The 19,322-nt window shown below is 38.6% G+C and overlaps 1 protein-coding gene and 1 long non-coding RNA gene across 11 annotated transcripts in view; one reads left to right on the top strand and one right to left on the bottom strand.

The window, feature by feature from the left end:
* LOC103911773 (uncharacterized) overlaps positions 1–19,322 on the top strand; it is a 281,613-nt gene that overhangs the window by 20,399 nt on the left and 241,892 nt on the right. The window lies entirely within an intron of this gene.
* wscd1b (WSC domain containing 1b) overlaps positions 1,825–19,322 on the bottom strand; it is a 28,202-nt gene continuing 10,704 nt past the window's right edge. For 5 of the 6 annotated variants that reach the window (XM_073915100.1, XM_021479437.3, XM_021479441.3 and 2 more), the window contains 8 exons: positions 15,687–16,221; positions 14,106–14,220; positions 12,288–12,472; positions 11,333–11,454; positions 8,744–8,915; positions 8,511–8,675; positions 6,476–6,676; positions 1,825–4,544 (listed from right to left, as the gene is read on the bottom strand). In XM_073915100.1, the coding sequence (XP_073771201.1) occupies positions 4,192–4,544; positions 6,476–6,676; positions 8,511–8,675; positions 8,744–8,915; positions 11,333–11,454; positions 12,288–12,472; positions 14,106–14,220; positions 15,687–16,080 (1,707 nt within the window). In that variant the 5' untranslated portion in view covers positions 16,081–16,221 and the 3' untranslated portion in view covers positions 1,825–4,191. Of the gene's footprint in view, positions 4,545–6,475; positions 6,677–8,510; positions 8,676–8,743; positions 8,916–11,332; positions 11,455–12,287; positions 12,473–14,105; positions 14,221–15,686; positions 16,222–18,382; positions 18,438–19,322 lie in introns of all 6 variants that reach the window. The other variant, XM_068224007.2, reaches the window with a different exon arrangement.

Below are 19,322 nucleotides of genomic sequence, written 5' to 3'. Positions count from 1 at the left end.
GTGCAAAGATCTGTCATTCACAGAGTAATTCTGCAGTCACAGCAATTTTTTTGTCGTTCAGGCTGCACTGACATTAAGCACTAATTATAATCTTTGAAGCCCTCAAATCGAGAGGACTGATGTACCAACTAATTATCTGCAAACTCAGAAACATCACAGCATGCTGCCGTCCTTTACTAACTGAATGAAAATGATTAGAGTTTAAAATGGACATCTTCCTGATTGCCTATGGAGAATAAAGGACTCTCTGCTTGTAGCACATTGGCAGATATTTAGCCAGTTAAGACTCCTGCTGAATATTGTTTCTTTTGATGTGATTGTGTAAAAATGAATGTCCAGCAGCATTTACTATGTTAAGTTTTCTCTGTTCTTTTGGGTAAAATCAGGGTTGAGTCTTTAGTCAATCTAAGTATCTAAGTCAGCGCTGTAGGTTTTTAAAGGCATAGTTCACCCAAAAATAAAAACAAAACAAAAAAAGATTTCTCACCCTTCCCTTGTTCTAAACCTATTTGATTTTCTCTCTTCTGTTGAACACAAAAAAGATGTTTTGAAAAATGCTCAACCCAGGCTCATCCTGATTATACATTGACCCATATTTACATTGCTCGAGAGTGCCAAATACATCCCAGGAGCTTCGTTTTTTTTGCAGTTTTTGTTTTTGCAAATCCACCAGAGGCCACTGTGTATGCTTTTTCAGATCTCAAATTTTGCTCGGGAGTACCATTCGTGACTGGTGTTCTGACGTAAATCCACCAGAGGCCACTGTGTCAGCTTTTTTCAGATCTCTAATTTCTCTCGCTGATGTCATTTGAGTCTGCTTGTCTCGCGTAAATCTACCAGAGGCCACTGTGTCAGCTTTTTTCAAATCTCTAATTTCTCTCACTAATTTCATTTGCTTCTGCTGTTCTCGCGTAAATCTACCAGAGGCTGCTGTCGACTGACTGACCAAGTGATCAATACCCCCCACCCTCCTCCTTCCCTAAACCCAACCAATAATGTTTTCAAAAGCACTGATTGACCAGCATCCATGCCTTTCCTTAAACCCAACCGACAGTTTTAAAAAGCAATCCAGAAAAAGAAAAGCCCCCTGATTTTTACCACGTTTTCAGATTTTACCACATTCTCTCAGTTATTTACTTGTTTATTTTATTTTTGAGCTTTTGTTTTTTTCTAATCTTGCTTTCTGGAACCGTTCTCTACTGGACTCGAACCCCATTGTCGCTGTCAACTCCGCTCAGCATCTCAATCCGCTGACATGCATATCGAGCTACCGGACAAACTGGTAACAGCAGGAAGTCCGTCTACACTGAGATAAGCAGTCAGCTGGTGAGCAAGAAAAGAAACGGCATCATACCGCCCCGTAGTGCTCATTTTAAAGATGCAATACATAGCGCTAGCTACTTAATTCATGATCTCCAGAAATGGATATAGGGCTGCATTTTTAGAATGAACATATGTTGAATAGATCACATGATCACAAAAGTGGGCACAATGTGACTGAATGAATGGACGATCCATTTGACTGACCACATTGTAAAACATCTAAAAGGTTTTGGTCATTCTAAAATCCCTCAGCCAAAGTCTGTCATCAAAGTGGTTCAGTATTATTACCTCTAGAACTTGAATAAAGTAGACTCCCATGACTTTTCCCACTGCAGCCAATACAATTTCTCTTTTTGATATTTGGCCTGAGTTTATCAGGAAGGGATGAATTTGTTTCTGTTTATTCACTGGAAGTTAATGCAGTTTTGCGCATAAGTTTAAGTTGCATCTTTGAATGGAAAACCTACTTGCAGATTATACTGAAGAAGATTTAACACTGTGTGAATTATTCTGTTTAATAAAGCATACAAAGTGCACAGTCTGTAAACGGGTGACAACACCACCACAAACAAACCAACAGACAAACACACAGCATTTGAAAGGTTGTGGTTTTTTTTACTCAGGCACTTTGTGTTTGCGTGCGCTCCCTCCATCACCTGGGCATGTATTGGTGTGGCAGGCCGCTGTGGTTTCTGTCCCGCAGGGCTTTATCCACCGTCTGAATGTACTGGTCAATTCGTGCTCTCATCTCTGGGCTGAAGGGGTCAAAGTTCAGGTTATGAGATCCTGAGCGTTTTTTGTTCAACAGAAGAAAAAAATCCATAAACGTTTAGAACCACTTGAGTAGATGATGAGTGAATGTTCATCTCTTTAATTGGTCTAGTAGTTTAGTTGTGCAAAGATCTGTCATTCACAGAGTAATTCTGCAGTCACAGCAATTTTTTTCTCGTTCAGGCTGCACTGACATTAAGCACTAATTATAATCTTTGAAGCCCTCAAATCGAGAGGACTGATGTACCAACTAATTATCTGCAAACTCAGAAACATCACAGCATGCTGCCGTCCTTTACTAACTGAATGAAAATGATTAGAGTTTAAAATGGACATCTTCCTGATTGCCTATGGAGAATAAAGGACTCTCTGCTTGTAGCACATTGGCAGATATTTAGCCAGTTAAGACTCCTGCTGAATATTGTTTCTTTTGATGTGATTGTGTAAAAATGAATGTCCAGCAGCATTTACTATGTTAAGTTTTCTCTGTTCTTTTGGGTAAAATCAGGGTTGAGTCTTTAGTCAATCTAAGTATCTAAGTCAGCGCTGTAGGTTTTTAAAGGCATAGTTCACCCAAAAATAAAAACAAAACAAAAAAAAGATTTCTCACCCTTCCCTTGTTCTAAACCTATTTGATTTTCTCTCTTCTGTTGAACACAAAAAAGATGTTTTGAAAAATGCTCAACCCAGGCTCATTCTGATTATACATTGACCCATATTTACATTGCTCGAGAGTGCCAAATACATCCCAGGAGCTTCGTTTTTTTGCAGTTTTTGTTTTTGCAAATCCACCAGAGGCCACTGTGTATGCTTTTTCAGATCTCAAATTTTGCTCGGGAGTACCATTCGTGACTGGTGTTCTGACGTAAATCCACCAGAGGCCACTGTGTCAGCTTTTTTCAGATCTCTAATTTCTCTCGCTGATGTCATTTGAGTCTGCTTGTCTCGCGTAAATCTACCAGAGGCCACTGTGTCAGCTTTTTTCAAATCTCTAATTTCTCTCACTAATTTCATTTGCTTCTGCTGTTCTCGCGTAAATCTACCAGAGGCTGCTGTCGACTGACTGACCAAGTGATCAATACCCCCCACCCTCCTCCTTCCCTAAACCCAACCAATAATGTTTTCAAAAGCACTGATTGACCAGCATCCATGCCTTTCCTTAAACCCAACCGACAGTTTTAAAAAGCAATCCAGAAAAAGAAAAGCCCCCTGATTTTTACCACGTTTTCAGATTTTACCACATTCTCTCAGTTATTTACTTGTTTATTTTATTTTTGAGCTTTTGTTTTTTTCTAATCTTGCTTTCTGGAACCGTTCTCTACTGGACTCGAACCCCATTGTCGCTGTCAACTCCGCTCAGCATCTCAATCCGCCGACATGCATATCGAGCTACCGGACAAACTGGTAACAGCAGGAAGTCCGTCTACACTGAGATAAGCAGTCAGCTGGTGAGCAAGAAAAGAAACGGCATCATACCGCCCCGTAGTGCTCATTTTAAAGATGCAATACATAGCGCTAGCTACTTAATTCATGATCTTTAGAAATGGATATAGGGCTGCATTTTTAGAATGAACATATGTTGAATAGATCACATGATCACAAAAGTGGGCACAATGTGACTGAATGAATGGACGATCCATTTGACTGACCACATTGTAAAACATCTAAAAGGTTTTGGTCATTCTAAAATCCCTCAGCCAAAGTCTGTCATCAAAGTGGTTCAGTATTATTACCTCTAGAACTTGAATAAAGTAGACTCCCATGACTTTTCCCACTGCAGCCAATACAATTTCTCTTTTTGATATTTGGCCTGAGTTTATCAGGAAGGGATGAATTTGTTTCTGTTTATTCACTGGAAGTTAATGCAGTTTTGCGCATAAGTTTAAGTTGCATCTTTGAATGGAAAACCTACTTGCAGATTATACTGAAGAAGATTTAACACTGTGTGAATTATTCTGTTTAATAAAGCATACAAAGTGCACAGTCTGTAAACGGGTGACAACACCACCACAAACAAACCAACAGACAAACACACAGCATTTGAAAGGTTGTGGTTTTTTTTACTCAGGCACTTTGTGTTTGCGTGCGCTCCCTCCATCACCTGGGCATGTATTGGTGTGGCAGGCCGCTGTGGTTTCTGTCCCGCAGGGCTTTATCCACCGTCTGAATGTACTGGTCAATTCGTGCTCTCATCTCTGGGCTGAAGGGGTCAAAGTTCAGGTTATGAGATCCTGAGCGTTTGAAATGTCCGTCTCGGTCACTCTCTATGCACAGAAGCCTCTCTTCTGGGATGCTGATGTTTAGGAAAGCGGTGACTGTTTTTATCTGGGGGACGACATCTTTCTGGAGGTCTTCAAAATGCACCACTAACAAGCGGTGGGCAAAGCGTAGCCAGGCCAGAGCGTGAGACACCCACCAGGACGAGTAGCTGTCCACAAACTCACTCCACTCTGGGGGGAGAAGAAAAAAGCTGTTTTAGTGGCAAGCTGTGAATTAAAGGGGGTTTGGGGAGGATTGGCCTAATTAATTGATCCTCCCCTGAATGACACCAAAACAAGATGTACATATGAGGGGTTCAGGCCTTTAATAGTGTGAAATAGTTTGCTCTGATCTGTATAATAATGTTAATAATTAAAACAGAGGTAATATAAATATGTATTTGGCCGACCCCTATAACACTTCATATCACTGTGAATGCATAATCATGCCAATCAGTCTACACAAGAAAAACATCATTCAATAGTCTGAAACCGGCAGATCTAGAGCAGAGATAGACACCGTGTTCACAAGACACTTCTCTAGTAAAATAACTGTGTTTCTACATATAGCCTAAAAGAAAAGTAAAATTAGGTCCATAGTTTGTATAGTTTGACCTACAGTAGCATCTGAAATGGCTAATCAGAGGATACTGTAGGTCAGAAGAAAACACTAAAAACCCCTAAAACTTCTAAATACATTTTATTCATGAATTAGATGTCATTTAAATAAATCCATAAATCTGTGCTTAGTTGTTTTGGAAAATATAAACAGATGTTCAATATTTAATATACACTCTCCGGCCACTTTATTAGGTACACCTGTCCAACTGCTCATTTACACAAATTTCTAATCAGCCAATCGCATGGCAGAAACTCAATGCATTTGGGCATGTAGACATGATCAAGACAGTCTGCTGAAGTTCAAACCGAGCATCAGAATGGGAAAGAAAGGTGATTTAAGTGACTTTGACCTTTAGTGCATGGTTGTTGGTGCCAGATGGGCTGGTCTGAGTATTTCAGAAACTGCTGGTCTGCTGAGATTGTCACGCACAACCATCTATAGGGTTTATAGAGAATAGTTTGAAAAGACAAAATATCCAGTAAGCGGCAGTTCTGTGGGTGCAAATGCCTTGTTGATGTCAGAGGGGAATGGCCAGACTGGTTCAAGCTAATAGAAAGGCGACAGTAACTCAAATAATGACTTTTTACAACCGAGGTCTGCAGAAGAGCATCTTTGAATGCACAACACGTCCAACCTTGAGGCTGATGGGCTACAGCAGCAGAAGACCACACCGAGTGCCACTCCTGTTAGCCAACAGGAAACTGAGGCTACAATTCACACAGGCTCATCAGAATTGGACAATAGAAGATTGGAAAAACATTGCCTGGTCTAATGAGTCTCGATTTCTGCTTCAACATTTGGATGGTAGGGTCAGAATTTGGCATCAGCAACATGTAACAAACAGCAACAAAAGTATGGATCTATCCTGCCTTGTATCAACGGTTCAGGGTGGTGTAATGATGTGGGGATATTTTCTTGGCACACTTTGGGCCCATCAGTACCAACTGAGCATTGTGTCAACGCCACAGCCTACCTGAGTATTGTTGCTGACCATGTTCATTCCTTTATGACCACAGTGTACCCATCTTCTGATGGCTACTTCCAGCAGGATAACGCACCATGTCATAAGCGTGATTCATCTCAGACTGGTTTCTTGATCATGACAATGAGTTTACTGTACTCAAATGGCCTCCACGCTCACCAGATCCTCAATCCAATAGACCACCTTTGTGATGTGGTGGAATGGGAGATTCACATCATGATTGTGCAGCTGACAAATCGGCAGCAACTGCGTGATGCTATCATGTCAATATGGACCAAAAGCTCTGAGGAATACAGTACCTTGTTGAATTTATGTGACAGAATTAAGGCAGTTCTGAAAGTAAAAGGGAGTGCAACCCAGTACTACAGTAGTAATGTGTACCTAATAAAGTGGCCGATGAGTGTATACTTTCTATGTGAATTTATGTTTTGAGTTTTTACTGCAAATGTCACATCTATAACACTGGAATTGCCCGTATGCAGTACTTTGAAGTGAAGGCTGAAGTGAAGTGACTGGCACCTTTGCTCCTCCAGTGAGCGTGGGATGCGTAGCCCAGGTGTCCTGCACACTTGCGGTTGAACTCTGCCATCAGAGAGCGGTACGGGTTTCGCATCAGCAAGATGGCAGAGTCAAACATCTGGATCTCCCGCTGGCCACTTTCATGAGTCTTGACGCAGACCACTCTCCCGCTCTGCCAGTAATCCTTCTCTCCTTTAAAACCTGCAGAGACCTCACTTTTTTTGTTGTTGTTTTTTTGTTGTCTTCACAGTCCAATAGTAATGATTACAGTAAATTATCTAAATGTGTTTATATGTATTTTTATATTTTGGGTAAAGCATAAAGTTAAATGTTCATCCAATTAAATATTGTTGGACCTACATCTCCCATAATTCCGATAAGCAGCTCAGACTGTCTGTCAGCAAATGATTTTGGACTTTTGCGCATCTGTTCACAAAGAGTCACCATTCGCGCGTGCCCGTCTGCAAGCGCCGCGCGGTCACGAGACAGACCGGGAGAAATCAAATGCTGAATTGAAACTTTTAAAAACCTGAATCAATATTGGAGTTACTTTAGCACGCTGGAGGAAGGACAACACCATGGCTGAAGTATTACTGTTAGACATGCAGGTAATGTTCTGTTTTAAAACTATTTTAGTCAGGCTAAGCATAAGTTAGATTGTGTTGTGTTATGAATGACTTATATGCACAGACGTGTTGTTCAGCCACTGAAATCTCCCAGTGAAAGATTGATGTGAATATTTTCAGTTTCATAAGGTCCTTTTACAGCATCTATAATGTAGATTTATATTGAGTTTAACAACAAAACATCAGTAAATCGCGCTATTCTGCCTAACCTGCTTTATTGAGCTGAAGTTGCTTTTATATTCACATTGGGTCATTTTTGAACAATAGCAGCCTTCCTATACTGTTTACCATGCTACTCTGAATATTCACTCTGAAATAGCGTGCAAGTGTGGCTAAGTAATTAATGTAATGCCTGCACGCCGACGCCGCTGGCTAAACACTAACTAACTGGCGAATGACATGAACTAGTGGGTTGTCTGTCTGCTGTTGTGGTGCGCACGCTCTCAATATCAGGGGTTTGGCTTTAAATCACAGTCCCTCCCCGCTGTCCAAAAATAATATGCTAAGCGGTTAGCATTTTGGCAGATCACCTGCTGAACCTTTAAGTAAAGATAATCCTATGATGGATTACAAGTGAGAATTGCATGTGAGGCATTATTTCATTTGCATGCATTTCTGGCACAAAAATTTTGTTTGATTCAAAATTCTTGTTTTATTGGTTTGAAGTATTAGAGTCAAAGGCTTTTATAAAAGTTTTTTTTTTGGGATATTTTTAGGATTTTTTTTACAGTTTATTTTATGTAATGATGATACTTCAAAACTTATAGCTGATTGCAGAATTGTTTGCATGATGATTTTTATAGATTATATACATCAAAATACAAAAAAATCTGAACTTTGAGTCAGATTTAAAATTCTTGTTTCATTGGTTTGAAGCATTAGAGTCAAAGGTACTTAAAGAAGGGGTTTTGGGAATATGTTTTTCATTCGATATCGATAATATATTGTGATTTTTTTACTTTTTTTTACAGTTTCTTATAGAAGAAAGACCTTATTCTGCAATGTGCGCTCATTTTTGAAATTGTTTTAGAACTTCTGATTGAGAAATGATATGGGAGAAATGACTAGGAATAATAAATGGCATAAATCCGTCAAACTATCTGCTCTACAAGTAAGTGTGCTCATGACTACTAAAAAGAAGAATATAATCAGAAAATAACAATGTGCAACATCAAGCAGCATATCGAACTGTTTTTAACCTTTAAAAATCAATGCAAGTAATCTGAGATAAAGTGATCATATTCCTCTGTAAAAAAAACCTTCAGAAAAATGATATGAATAAAACTGTAAAAAAAAAAAAAAAATTATATATATATATATATATATATATATATATATATATATATATATATATATATATATATATATATATATATATATATATATATATATATGTATATAAATCTCACCTTTATTGTACAGAGATCCGTCAAAGTAATAGCTGCCGGTGTAGAATCCGGTGACGAGTTCGATCAGGTGACGCAGCCAAGTGTTTCCTGCTCCTGGAAAACTGGACAGGGCCACAAGAGCGCTGGACTTCTGGGCCAGAAATGACCTTTCTTTGCACGTTGCATCTGAAAGAAGACATCTCTTCTTAGTTAAAGAGTGATGAAGTCTAGTGCTGCTGCATGTGGTAGTTTACCTAGCACTGGAGTGCTGTACACCCAGTAGAAGTCGAGGTCGTGAAGGGAAGTCTGGTTTGTTTGGTTGGCCTTCTTGCACATTTGGTCATTTTCACTCATCTGGATTGTCAAAAGAAATGAGGCACGCCTGCAGAAACAGTCCTGTCCTCTCAAAAGAGCCAGTGGCAGGTCCTAATGAAGTTGCACACAATTTATATGTCATATAATAGAGCTTGTCACATTATTAACAACAATAATTATAAGAATTGTTATTCAGTCACCCTTTCTGGCATGCTTGTTTTGGATCAGTGAGGCTGTTTGTCAGTTGATCGTCCTTCAACAGCGATATTCATATTGAACTGAACTTTATTTATTTAAATAACTTGAACTATACCTGCATTCTGCCATTATTCTGATATAGTACATCAAATACATTCCACAATAATGAAACAATCTTTTTTTTTTTATTTACTTTTAGTATTTGTCCTATCTTCATCCTTATAAATTGGATTTGACGATATAAATTTGTCTAAAATGTTATAGAAAAGTGACTTGTTTATTATTATTTTTGTTGATAATATAAAGAAATGACTGATATAGTCTAAATAAAATTGCACATCTTGTCAAGGAAGCAGGGTTGTGTGTCCAGTTCTAAATCTCCTCTAAAGGACAGCGCTCTAGTGCTGAAAATCCAACCGGGAGATCCCCATAGCATTCACTTTTGCTGCTTGTTCAAAGTTTGTATTTAAAATAGGTTGAAACAACACAATTCTTGCATTGTTTTTTGGGGGACAACTTAGTTGTTTTATGTTCAGTCCACTTAAAAAAAAACAGATTCAGTTAGCTTAATCGACTTGTGTTGGAACAACATGAAGGAATTGTTTAGACCATTTTATAGTGTTGTATTATAAATAGAAGGTAGTATCTGAAATCATCATTCACTATTCCCTACATTAGTCCACTTGAAGTAGTGAATAAGGGAATTTGAGCACTAGGAGGAAGGAGATGCTGTATTGCTTGTGCTTTGCTTTATGATAAATTCCTCAGATTAGATTTTCTGCTTCTTGGTCAGACCCTGTGGTCATTATTTAACACTCAGAGAGCTGTCCATTAGTAATGAAACAAGGTCTTTTGATTTTTGTCATGTATATGATCCTTTTAATTAAATAATATTTTATGTCTAACCACACACTGATAGGATTGAGCTTTAGATGCCATCTTGTGGTCAGATGCCGAAATTCATTCAGCATGCAAACTCTTATGCTGTGTTCACACCAGACACGGCGTGGATGAATTCGCGTATAAATAGACGTCTGAACATTTTGAGCCAATTTTGAGCTCATTCGCACATCAAGTCCGCTTCATGTGAGCGACAAATTCACTTCAAAATGCGGATTTGCATGATGGATAGGGCTTCTCTCTGCTCGCTAACTCTAGTTGCATTGCTTAATACCTAACATGGATTTTATTGAGAGATTAGCTGTGTTTATGTGCTTTAGGAAGGCTGAAAACAGGGTTGATTCATTTGGAGCCGTGTCGGGGGTCCACTAGATCCTTTCAGAGGTGCACCCAGCTCTGTGAGTTCATTAACTCCTCGAGAAACTATACGTGGATGATGCAAGCTTTCAGCGGTGCTTCCGACTGAGCCAAGCCCAGTTTGATGAACTGTTGTTAGTGTCAGCTGGAGGATTTTCCCCCGGGACACCAACAACAGGAGCTACGTCATAATCATGCCCCCACAAGAGCAAGCTTCTGATTGGTTATTGTGGCGCTAATGTCCGCTGAAGTTCAGATTTTCGAACTCGAGCGTTTTGTGCGAAACATGCGATATGTGTGTTAAACACGTCAATCGCTTCATTCGCGGCACCTCAATTGAGCGTATCATGCCGCAGGATGTCAAATTGCGTCTTTGCATTGACATAACATGTAAATCAGTCGCGCTTGATGCTTCCACGTCTGGCATGAACACAGCATTACAGTGCATTATTGGCATTTTCTAGTTGCTAAGTGACATGGGTTGAACACTTGTTATTACTTTGCATTGTGGGATTGATTGAGTACACTTCACTTCATAACATCCATGATTTCGGACACAAGTAATAATGGCTGCTCCCTCAAATAGTGCACTATTTTTGCATAGATTATCAATGTACTATGACTGTAGCAAATGTCCCTTCATCGGAAAGCACAGGTTTGCTAGTTTACTTTACTGACAAAATGGGCCAAATAATGTGCTTAAAAATAATGAATATATCTTGAATTAGCAGAAAAACAGTCCATTGGAACAGGATTTTGGAAAGTCGTCGATTTAATTGGTTTGAGCCAAGGATTAACAAACCTGTAAGACAAATGGTAAATAAGTGATATAGCGCCACCCATTGGCTGATTTAGCTGATTGTTTGAGATGGCGTAGTGTGCTGGACCATCTGACCAAGTTTCAAGACTAGGCTTTACAGTTTGGACTGGGCAATAGCAATCAGTGCAGGATAAAATCTAACAAATACAATAGGGTTTTAGCCGTAAAACCTTTGTAAAACCCCTCATACTAAGTATTAGCAATTGTTGTTCATAATGAATTTTATAACAGACTACTGGATAAGAGCATTGACCTGATCTGTACAGCTCTCAATACACTGCTGAGGAGTGTGTGTCGGTCCAGAGGTGTGGATCAGGAGGTCAGCCGTTGAGTTCTTTGGCCTCTTGTAACAGCCGTGGTAGTGCACAGTTCTGTCTGAGAAATAATGAACAAAATAAACAGAAGTTATCTTGCACAAAGGCTCAGGTCAACCTCCTGTTGTGCTCAGCAGATGTTGCATCAAGTTTGAACAAGAGCCAGATGCTTATTTTGGTTTTATACAGTGGTAAAAGTACCATTACATTCCAAATAATGTAGTACAAGTAGAGTAAAAGTATCTTTTGAAAATTATCAGTTAAATAATAATAACTCAAAGTATGAGTAAAAAGTAGCCCTTCTAAAAGTACTTGAGTAGTGAGAATTATGCTGTGAAAGGCTGTTGCGTTTACCTGAAATTTGAGCATGTGTGTGAAAACGTAACATTCTGTAGTGTATTTAGTTATTGTTTAAGGCCATTTCGGTCAACATACACACAGTCAACTCATTACCATCATATTGCAGTCTAAACAATCTCTCTGTCATTGCGTGTAATGATTGTGTATCTTCTGTGTCTTGAGGTTATTCTGTATGATGCAATTATTATAATTATTGTTATTATTATTATTATTTATGTATTATTTTTTTAAATGTGAGATTCAATTAGACAGGAATCATAGAACTGATTATTCTACAATAGCCAGAAGACAAGAAAAAATTAAAGTAGTGACTGTACAGCTCTACACATTTTAGTAAAGCACCATTCTGGAGAAAACCTAATTTGCTTCTGTAATTTGCTTCTTCACACCACTGGTCATATCTACAGTGATGATACTCAATGGAAACCCAGGGTTCTAACCTTTAAATTCATAATTTTTTCAAATATATTAAAAATGTCATATGTGTTTGGCCCATTCAAGTGTTTGAAACACTTGGGTATTAGTTTGGCTCACATCTCCTCTGTCCTGGAAGACGATCCTCAACCCTGTAAACAGACATGCGTCCCACCCCTCCACATGGGGATCCCTTCTCTCCCCGGCAGTCCAGATTACAGTCCTCTCCTCGAGCCCGACGAGCACACACGCGATTCCCACAGTGACACTCTGATCCAAACTCCAATCCTGCATACCGGAAACCACTGCAAACAGGAGATGGCCTTCACTTCTTGGAGATTACACATGGAAATTCTATTCTATTCTATGTGTTCTGTTTTGTTCTACTCTACCAGTTGTTATTTCATCTGAGAGGCTTATTGACAGAATTTATTCATTCATTTTCTTTTCGAAAAGAAAAGAAATAAAGTTCCTTTATTAATCAGGGCTCGCCACAGCGGAATGAACCTTTGAACTCTTATTATATATAATTTATATAATTCTTTTCAGTTTTATTCAGTTAGTATATGTACTGCTAAATGTGTGAAAAAATATTTCAATTTTTTTTGTCTTGTTTCTATCTAAAATCTCTTAATTCTTTGTTTTCAGAAAACAAGTCAAAATTGAGTGAGTTTTTCTTAAAACAAGAAAAAATAATATGATAGTGAGGTAGGATATCTTAGTCAAAGTTCATTTATAAATATGTAATGTAATGTGTATTTATATAGCGCATTTATTGTGTATGGCCATACACCCAAAGCGCTTTACAATCATGAGGGGGGTCTCTCCTCACCACCACCAGTGTGTAGCATCCACTTGGATGATGCGTCGGCAGCCACAGGACAACGGCGCCAGTGCGCTCACCACACACCAGCTATTGGTGGAGTGGAGAGACAGTGATCAAGCCAGTTCGGTGGAAGGGGATGATTGGGAGGCCATGATCGCAAGGGCCGATAGAGGGACTTTGGCCAGGACACCGGCGTTACACCCCTGCTCTTTCACGAGAAGTGCCATGGGATTTTTAATGACCACAGAGAGTCAGGACCTCGGTTTAACGTCTCATCCGAAAGATGGCGCCCACTGACAGTGTAGTGTCCCCTTCACTTTTACTGGGGCATTAGGACTCACATAGACCTCAGGTTGAGCGCCCCCTGCTGGCCTCACTAACGCCACTTCCAACAGCAACCTAGTGTTCCATAGTGGTCTCCCATCCAGGTAATGACCAGGCTCAACCCTGCTTGGCTTCAGTGAGTAACCGGTCTTGGGCTGCAGGGTGATATGGCTGTGGATTTGTTTTTTTCTTAAAGTTAAAGTTAAAATTCATGAAAGTGGTTGAAAAATATAACAGTTTGCATTTTCTGAAGCAAGCATTATTCATTCATTCATTTTCTTTCAGCTTAGTCCCTGATTATCAGGGGTCGCCACAGCGGAGTGAACCGCCAACTTATCCAGCATATGTTTTACACAGCGGATGTCATTCCAGCCGCAATTAGTTTATTCAATTCACCTATAGTGTATGTCTTTGGACTGTGGGGGAAACCAGAGCACCCAGAGGAAACCCACGCCAACATGGGGAGAACATGCACACAGGTCCAGTACTAACCATTGAGCCACCTTGCTGCCTATATTATTTATTTGAGCAGTAAATATGTATTTTCACACTTTGAATATTCTTCATTGAATGTTTTAGTATAGATAGTTTTTTTCTTTAAAACGGCTGTAGCATTTACATATGTGTATGGCTCTAACTGTGACTCTCTGGATGAGCTCCAGGTCCGTCACACCAGCCAGCTCTCATTCTGCCACCTGCTTCTGTGGATAAACACTGAACACTTTCTTCTAACAGAACAGGGCTTCTTTCAGTACTCAATTTTTCTTGTGGGTCACTTTAGACGTTACCTCTCTGAGCAGGTGTCCTGGCACAAGGTGCTGGTCATTTTACGAAAATCATACAGAATGGTCCCGCCAAGTGCATGCTCCGTCTCATTATTTATGAAACATCCAATGTAGGTCCCTGATTGAGAATGAGAACAGCATTTAGAACTCAAAAATAATTTGAATGCAAAATGGTTATTCTATTTTTGGTTATTCTATAAATGGTTATTCTAATATTTCCGTTTCATTATTTATAAAACATCCAATGTACAGTTGAAATCACAATTATATATATATATATATTCTCAAACAATGATTAACAGAGCAGGGAATTTTCCAAAGTATTTCCTATGATTTATTTTCTTCAGGAGAAAGTTGTATTTGTTGTACTCCAGCTAGAATGAAAGCAGTTAAAAGAATAATAATTTTAAAGTCAATAATATCAGCCTCTTTAAGCAATATACACTCACCAGCCACTTTATTAGGTACACCTGTCCAACTGCTCATTACCGCACATTTCTAATCAACCAATCACATGACATTTTTGCTCAAACTGAGCATCAGAATGAGGGAAAAGGGGATTTAGGAACTTTTGAAGATTGGAAAAACGTTGCTTGGTCTGATTAGTCTTGATTTCTTGATTTGACATTCTGATGGTAGTGTCAGAATTTGGCATCAACAACATGAAAGCATGGATCCATCCTGTCTTGTATCAACGGTTCAGGCTGGTGGTGGTGTAATGGTGTGGGGTTATTTTCTTGGCACACTTTGGGCCCATCAGCACCAATTGAGCATTGTATCAACGCCACAGCCTACCTGAGTATTGTTGCTGACCATGTTCATCCCTTTATGACCACAGTGTACTCATCTTCTGATGGCTACTTCCAGCAGGATAACACGCCATGTCATGAAGCACGAATCATCTTAGACTGGTTTCTTGAACATGACAATGAGTTCACTGTACTTAAATGGCCTCCACAGTCACCAGAACTCAATCCAATACAGCATGTTTGGGATGTGGTGGAATGGGAGATTCACATCATGGATGTGCAGCCGACAAATCTGCAGCAACTGCGTTATTCTATCATGTCCAAAATTGACCAAAATCTCTGAGGAATATTTCCAGTACCTTGAGTGTATGTCATGAAGGATTAAGGCAGTTCTGAGGGCAAAAGGGGGTCTAACCCAGTACTAGTAAGGTGTACCTAATAAAGTGGCCGGTGAGTGTATTTTTTTTTTCAATTGTCTACAGAACAAACCACTGTTATACTTGCCTAATTACCCTAACTTGTCTAGTTAACCTAAATAACCCAGTTAATTGACTTTAAATGTCACTTTAAGCTGAATACTAGTATCTTGTAAAATGTCTAGTAAAATATTATGTACTGTCATCATGGCAAAGATAAAATAAATCAATTATTGCAAATGAGTTATTAAAACTATCATGTTTAGCAATGTGTTGAAAAAATCTCTCCATTAAATAGAAATTGGGGGGACATACAGTGGTGCTAATAATTCTGACTTCAACTGTAGGTTCCTGTTGAGCATTTACAACAAATTTTAAAATAATTGAAATATAAAATGGTTATTTTTATAAACCATTACCTTTTTGTCTTGCTTCCTTTTGTAGTAAATGATGTTCAGAAAAGCTTTTCTGTTCAGCACTGCTGTGAAACCAGTGGCGTCTGAGATGCCTGATCTCCAGGTTAGGAGTTATGAGGTGCTTCTGGTCATTTCTGTTGTCTGTGTGATCAAGATTTTCCATCTCCTGGATGATGTTCCTCCTGTACAGCCACCTAACAGCAGGTCCCTCCAGGGCTCTAGGTGGTGCTGGTAGGGAAGGGAGTGCCACTGTTTCTGTGTCCCTCTGAAATGTTACCACACTAGAGCGCTGAAGTAGTAAAACGCTCCCTGCCATGATGTAAGCCACACCGAGAAAAAACAGGAGCAAGTGAGCTTGCCTTAAAAAGTGCTGCAGTCTGTAAGACGGCTTGGCCATCCTGGTTCAAACCATCCAGACAAAACTTCTAGACTTATTCTGGACAAGTAAATCGATTATACAATGTAGATGCTGCTCTGATCGTCATCCTTTAAGGAAGATTGGGCTCTTGGTGTCTGAAGCTTCATGAGTTTGCGGGACCTAAAATAAACACATAAAAAAGTCTGTCAGGATGAATGCAAGATCTAACACTGTCATATAAATAGATGTGACAGATCTGCAGTGGAATGTTGAAATGCAGAGATCATGTAAGCGTATTCACATCACTATTATGTTTTCTTAAAGGAGATGGTTCACCCAAATTTCTAGTCTATATAGTAAATAATACCTGAAAACAGCAAAAGTAAGTTCAAGGAAAATGTGGAAGAAATTTAAAAAATGTGTGTTTTGTGATTTTTATTTTTTTTCCCCCCACATTTTTCGAGTGCCTTGAACTTACCTTTGCTGTTTATTCTGATAAATCCCTTACCCAAAGAACATAGAGACATTATTTAAGCAACCCCTAAGCTATTTTTGTTAGGTTTTTGGATTATTAATACCTGAAAACATTTAGATTTAGTCATTTAGCTGATGCTTTTGTTTAAAGCGACTTGCTGTTGAGAAGGCCTTCAGTGATTCAAAAAGAAGAGGCAATACACAAGAAGTGCTATACAGTAATTATGCAAAGGATTGTTAGTGCTCAGAGAATTAAGTGCTAAAGGAAGGAGAGGATGGTTTTTGTTTTTTTAGAGAGAGAAGAGTGTTTCTACTGGTGGTTTGTCAAGCCCACTCACCTGTGTGAAGCACACTTCATGAAGATATGGAGTGATGATTGTAATGCCTAGTTCACACTAAAGGATTTTAAGCCTGATTTGAGCCCGATTTAGAAGTTAACGAGCTCGCCGACAGATCGGGCTGTGATCGGGAAGAAATCTGCGGGTGCTCGGCGCTCGCCGCTCTTTATGTGTGAACTACTGAGCAACGCTTCAACGAGGCTCGCTGACGCGTCGCCGACACCTCGCAGACGGAAATCCAACATTTAGCATGCTAAATAGTCCAGAGCAGTCGGCCGACTCAACACTACGTGTGGTCAGATGTAGTGACGAGCTACAGCCAATGAGAGAGCATATCAGCATGAGCTGAATGGCTGTGTGTTCAGGAGCTCAGCAGAAACATCTGTGATTGGTCAGAATGGGCATCAGTGCACTCGCTTCATTCTGCGTTAGCACAGACATGAGAGGAGGATATATTAACAGTGGAACTAGAATTCTGTAACTATTAGAATTACCATACTGCTCATTCTGACCGTTCTCATATAAAACGCCATATTGTCACAACATATTTACATTCAAAGCTAATATTGAGATGTTAAAATTAAGCTTTGAATGTCTGGCATCATATTTAATGACACCATTACCCTAAAAATATCATTTTTTTTGGTAATACAGCCTATAAATATGTAGTTAAGATACTAAAACACTTAAAGGCTTGGCTTTCATTTTCACTTTCAAACAGGAGCTATTTCACAGCACAGAATATGCTGTTTTGAAAGATATCTGAAGTAAATTGATGTTTTTGCCATCAGAAAGTTTTGTTTATGTTAGCAGGAAGTTGCCAGGCAAGAAAATGCACACATATTTAAAGTCACAGCGAAAAGTATCAGACATGCATGCAGTCATTTTGACCAATATGGTAATTTAAGGCAGAAATGCTCAGTTCTTTACTGTTTTGTAATAAAAAAATTACAATGTCAGAAAGAAATACACTGATAGTTAGAAAACGGCAGGGTGTTATAAATATGTTAGTTTTATTTCAAAGAGTTATAAAATTACAAAAATTAAAAACTCTCTGTGTATCTATCCACTGGAACCTGCAGATGAGTGATTAATCCGCTCATAAATCAGCTGATTTGTCGATGTTTTTAAATGCTTTCTCCAAAGCTTGAAAAGCTGTCAATGATGAAATCAGCGCACAAGCAGCCAATAGTGTTCAGCTTTTTTCTGACGACTCCTCCCTCAAATTTTCATTGGCTGTGGTTTGGTAGCTTGAATGAGCTGATGGGGAATGAGATGTTGTCAGATCATGTAGTGTGTGACCCCCCTCTTGTGGATCGTTCACGGAGTGTTGCGTAGTGTGAACACCACAGAGATCAAAAGACACAAAGTCAAGTCATGTAGTGTGAACAGCACAGCGATCTGCTGATGTTTAAAATCCTGTAGTGTGAACTAGGCTTAAGAAAGTGTTTGGTGGAAATCTCTGTTAAAGTGTCTATAGATGTAAAAGTATTTAATCTATTTATAGGTGGTCTGTCAAGCCCACTCACCTGTGTGAGGCATAATAAGAATTGCTTAATGTTTTGAGGTTGTCATGTGATGTTGCTGGGGAGAGAGTAGAGCGGGTTGTAATATTTAGTTTTTAATAATGTTTTATCTCATAAATATGACAAAATCCTTCACTGTGTCGGTGTATTTCAGTTTCACTTTGATTCATTTAACTAGATATAGTGTAGCCCTACAGTATGTTGTTTTAAACTAATTATAGAGAATGGATAATTATCAGCTAGAGGGCGACACAGTTTGTGCTATGTCACTGTCAGTTTCCAGAACATTCTTAATTCAGGTTCAGCAGAACAGTTTGAAACCGACCGATGGAGAGTAAATAGTCAAATAAAATTTTGGATGAAATTTAATCGCCTTTTTAATTGCCTTTTTCTCACTGGTGTCATTTTTTTTTTAAAGTATTTTTTTATTCGTGTTATGTTTTTCAATAATTACCAAATCACACAATAACAATAATAACAAACAACACTTGACAAAACAAGAAATAATGGTTATAATAATTACAATAAAGAATATATATATATATATATATATATATATATATATATATATATATATATATATATATATATATATATATATATATATAATATATATATATATATATATATATTACGGATGTAACGGTATCAGAATTTCATGGTACGGTAATACCTCGGTATGAATGTCACGGTACGGTATTTATTGAATCATTTACAGGAAAAAACAAAACTTATGAAAATACTCCAAAAAAGTGCCAAAAGTGTCAATGACATACAAATTAGTCATCTATCTGTAAGCTTTGAAACAGGAACTTCAATTTTAATAACAAAAAATTATTAAACCATGTAAAAAAAATAAAGTTTCAATTTAGTATTGTTGAAAACTCATCACAATCAACATTTAATCACACTCAGCCCATCTACCCAGATGAGAGCTCTGCTA

This window comes from Danio rerio, chromosome 10 (genome assembly GCF_049306965.1).
Source record: "Danio rerio strain Tuebingen ecotype United States chromosome 10, GRCz12tu, whole genome shotgun sequence".
NCBI classification, from domain to species: domain Eukaryota; kingdom Metazoa; phylum Chordata; class Actinopteri; order Cypriniformes; family Danionidae; genus Danio; species Danio rerio.
Note: the sequence above shows the minus strand (reverse complement) of the source record. Positions and strands in the feature narration are given on the sequence as shown.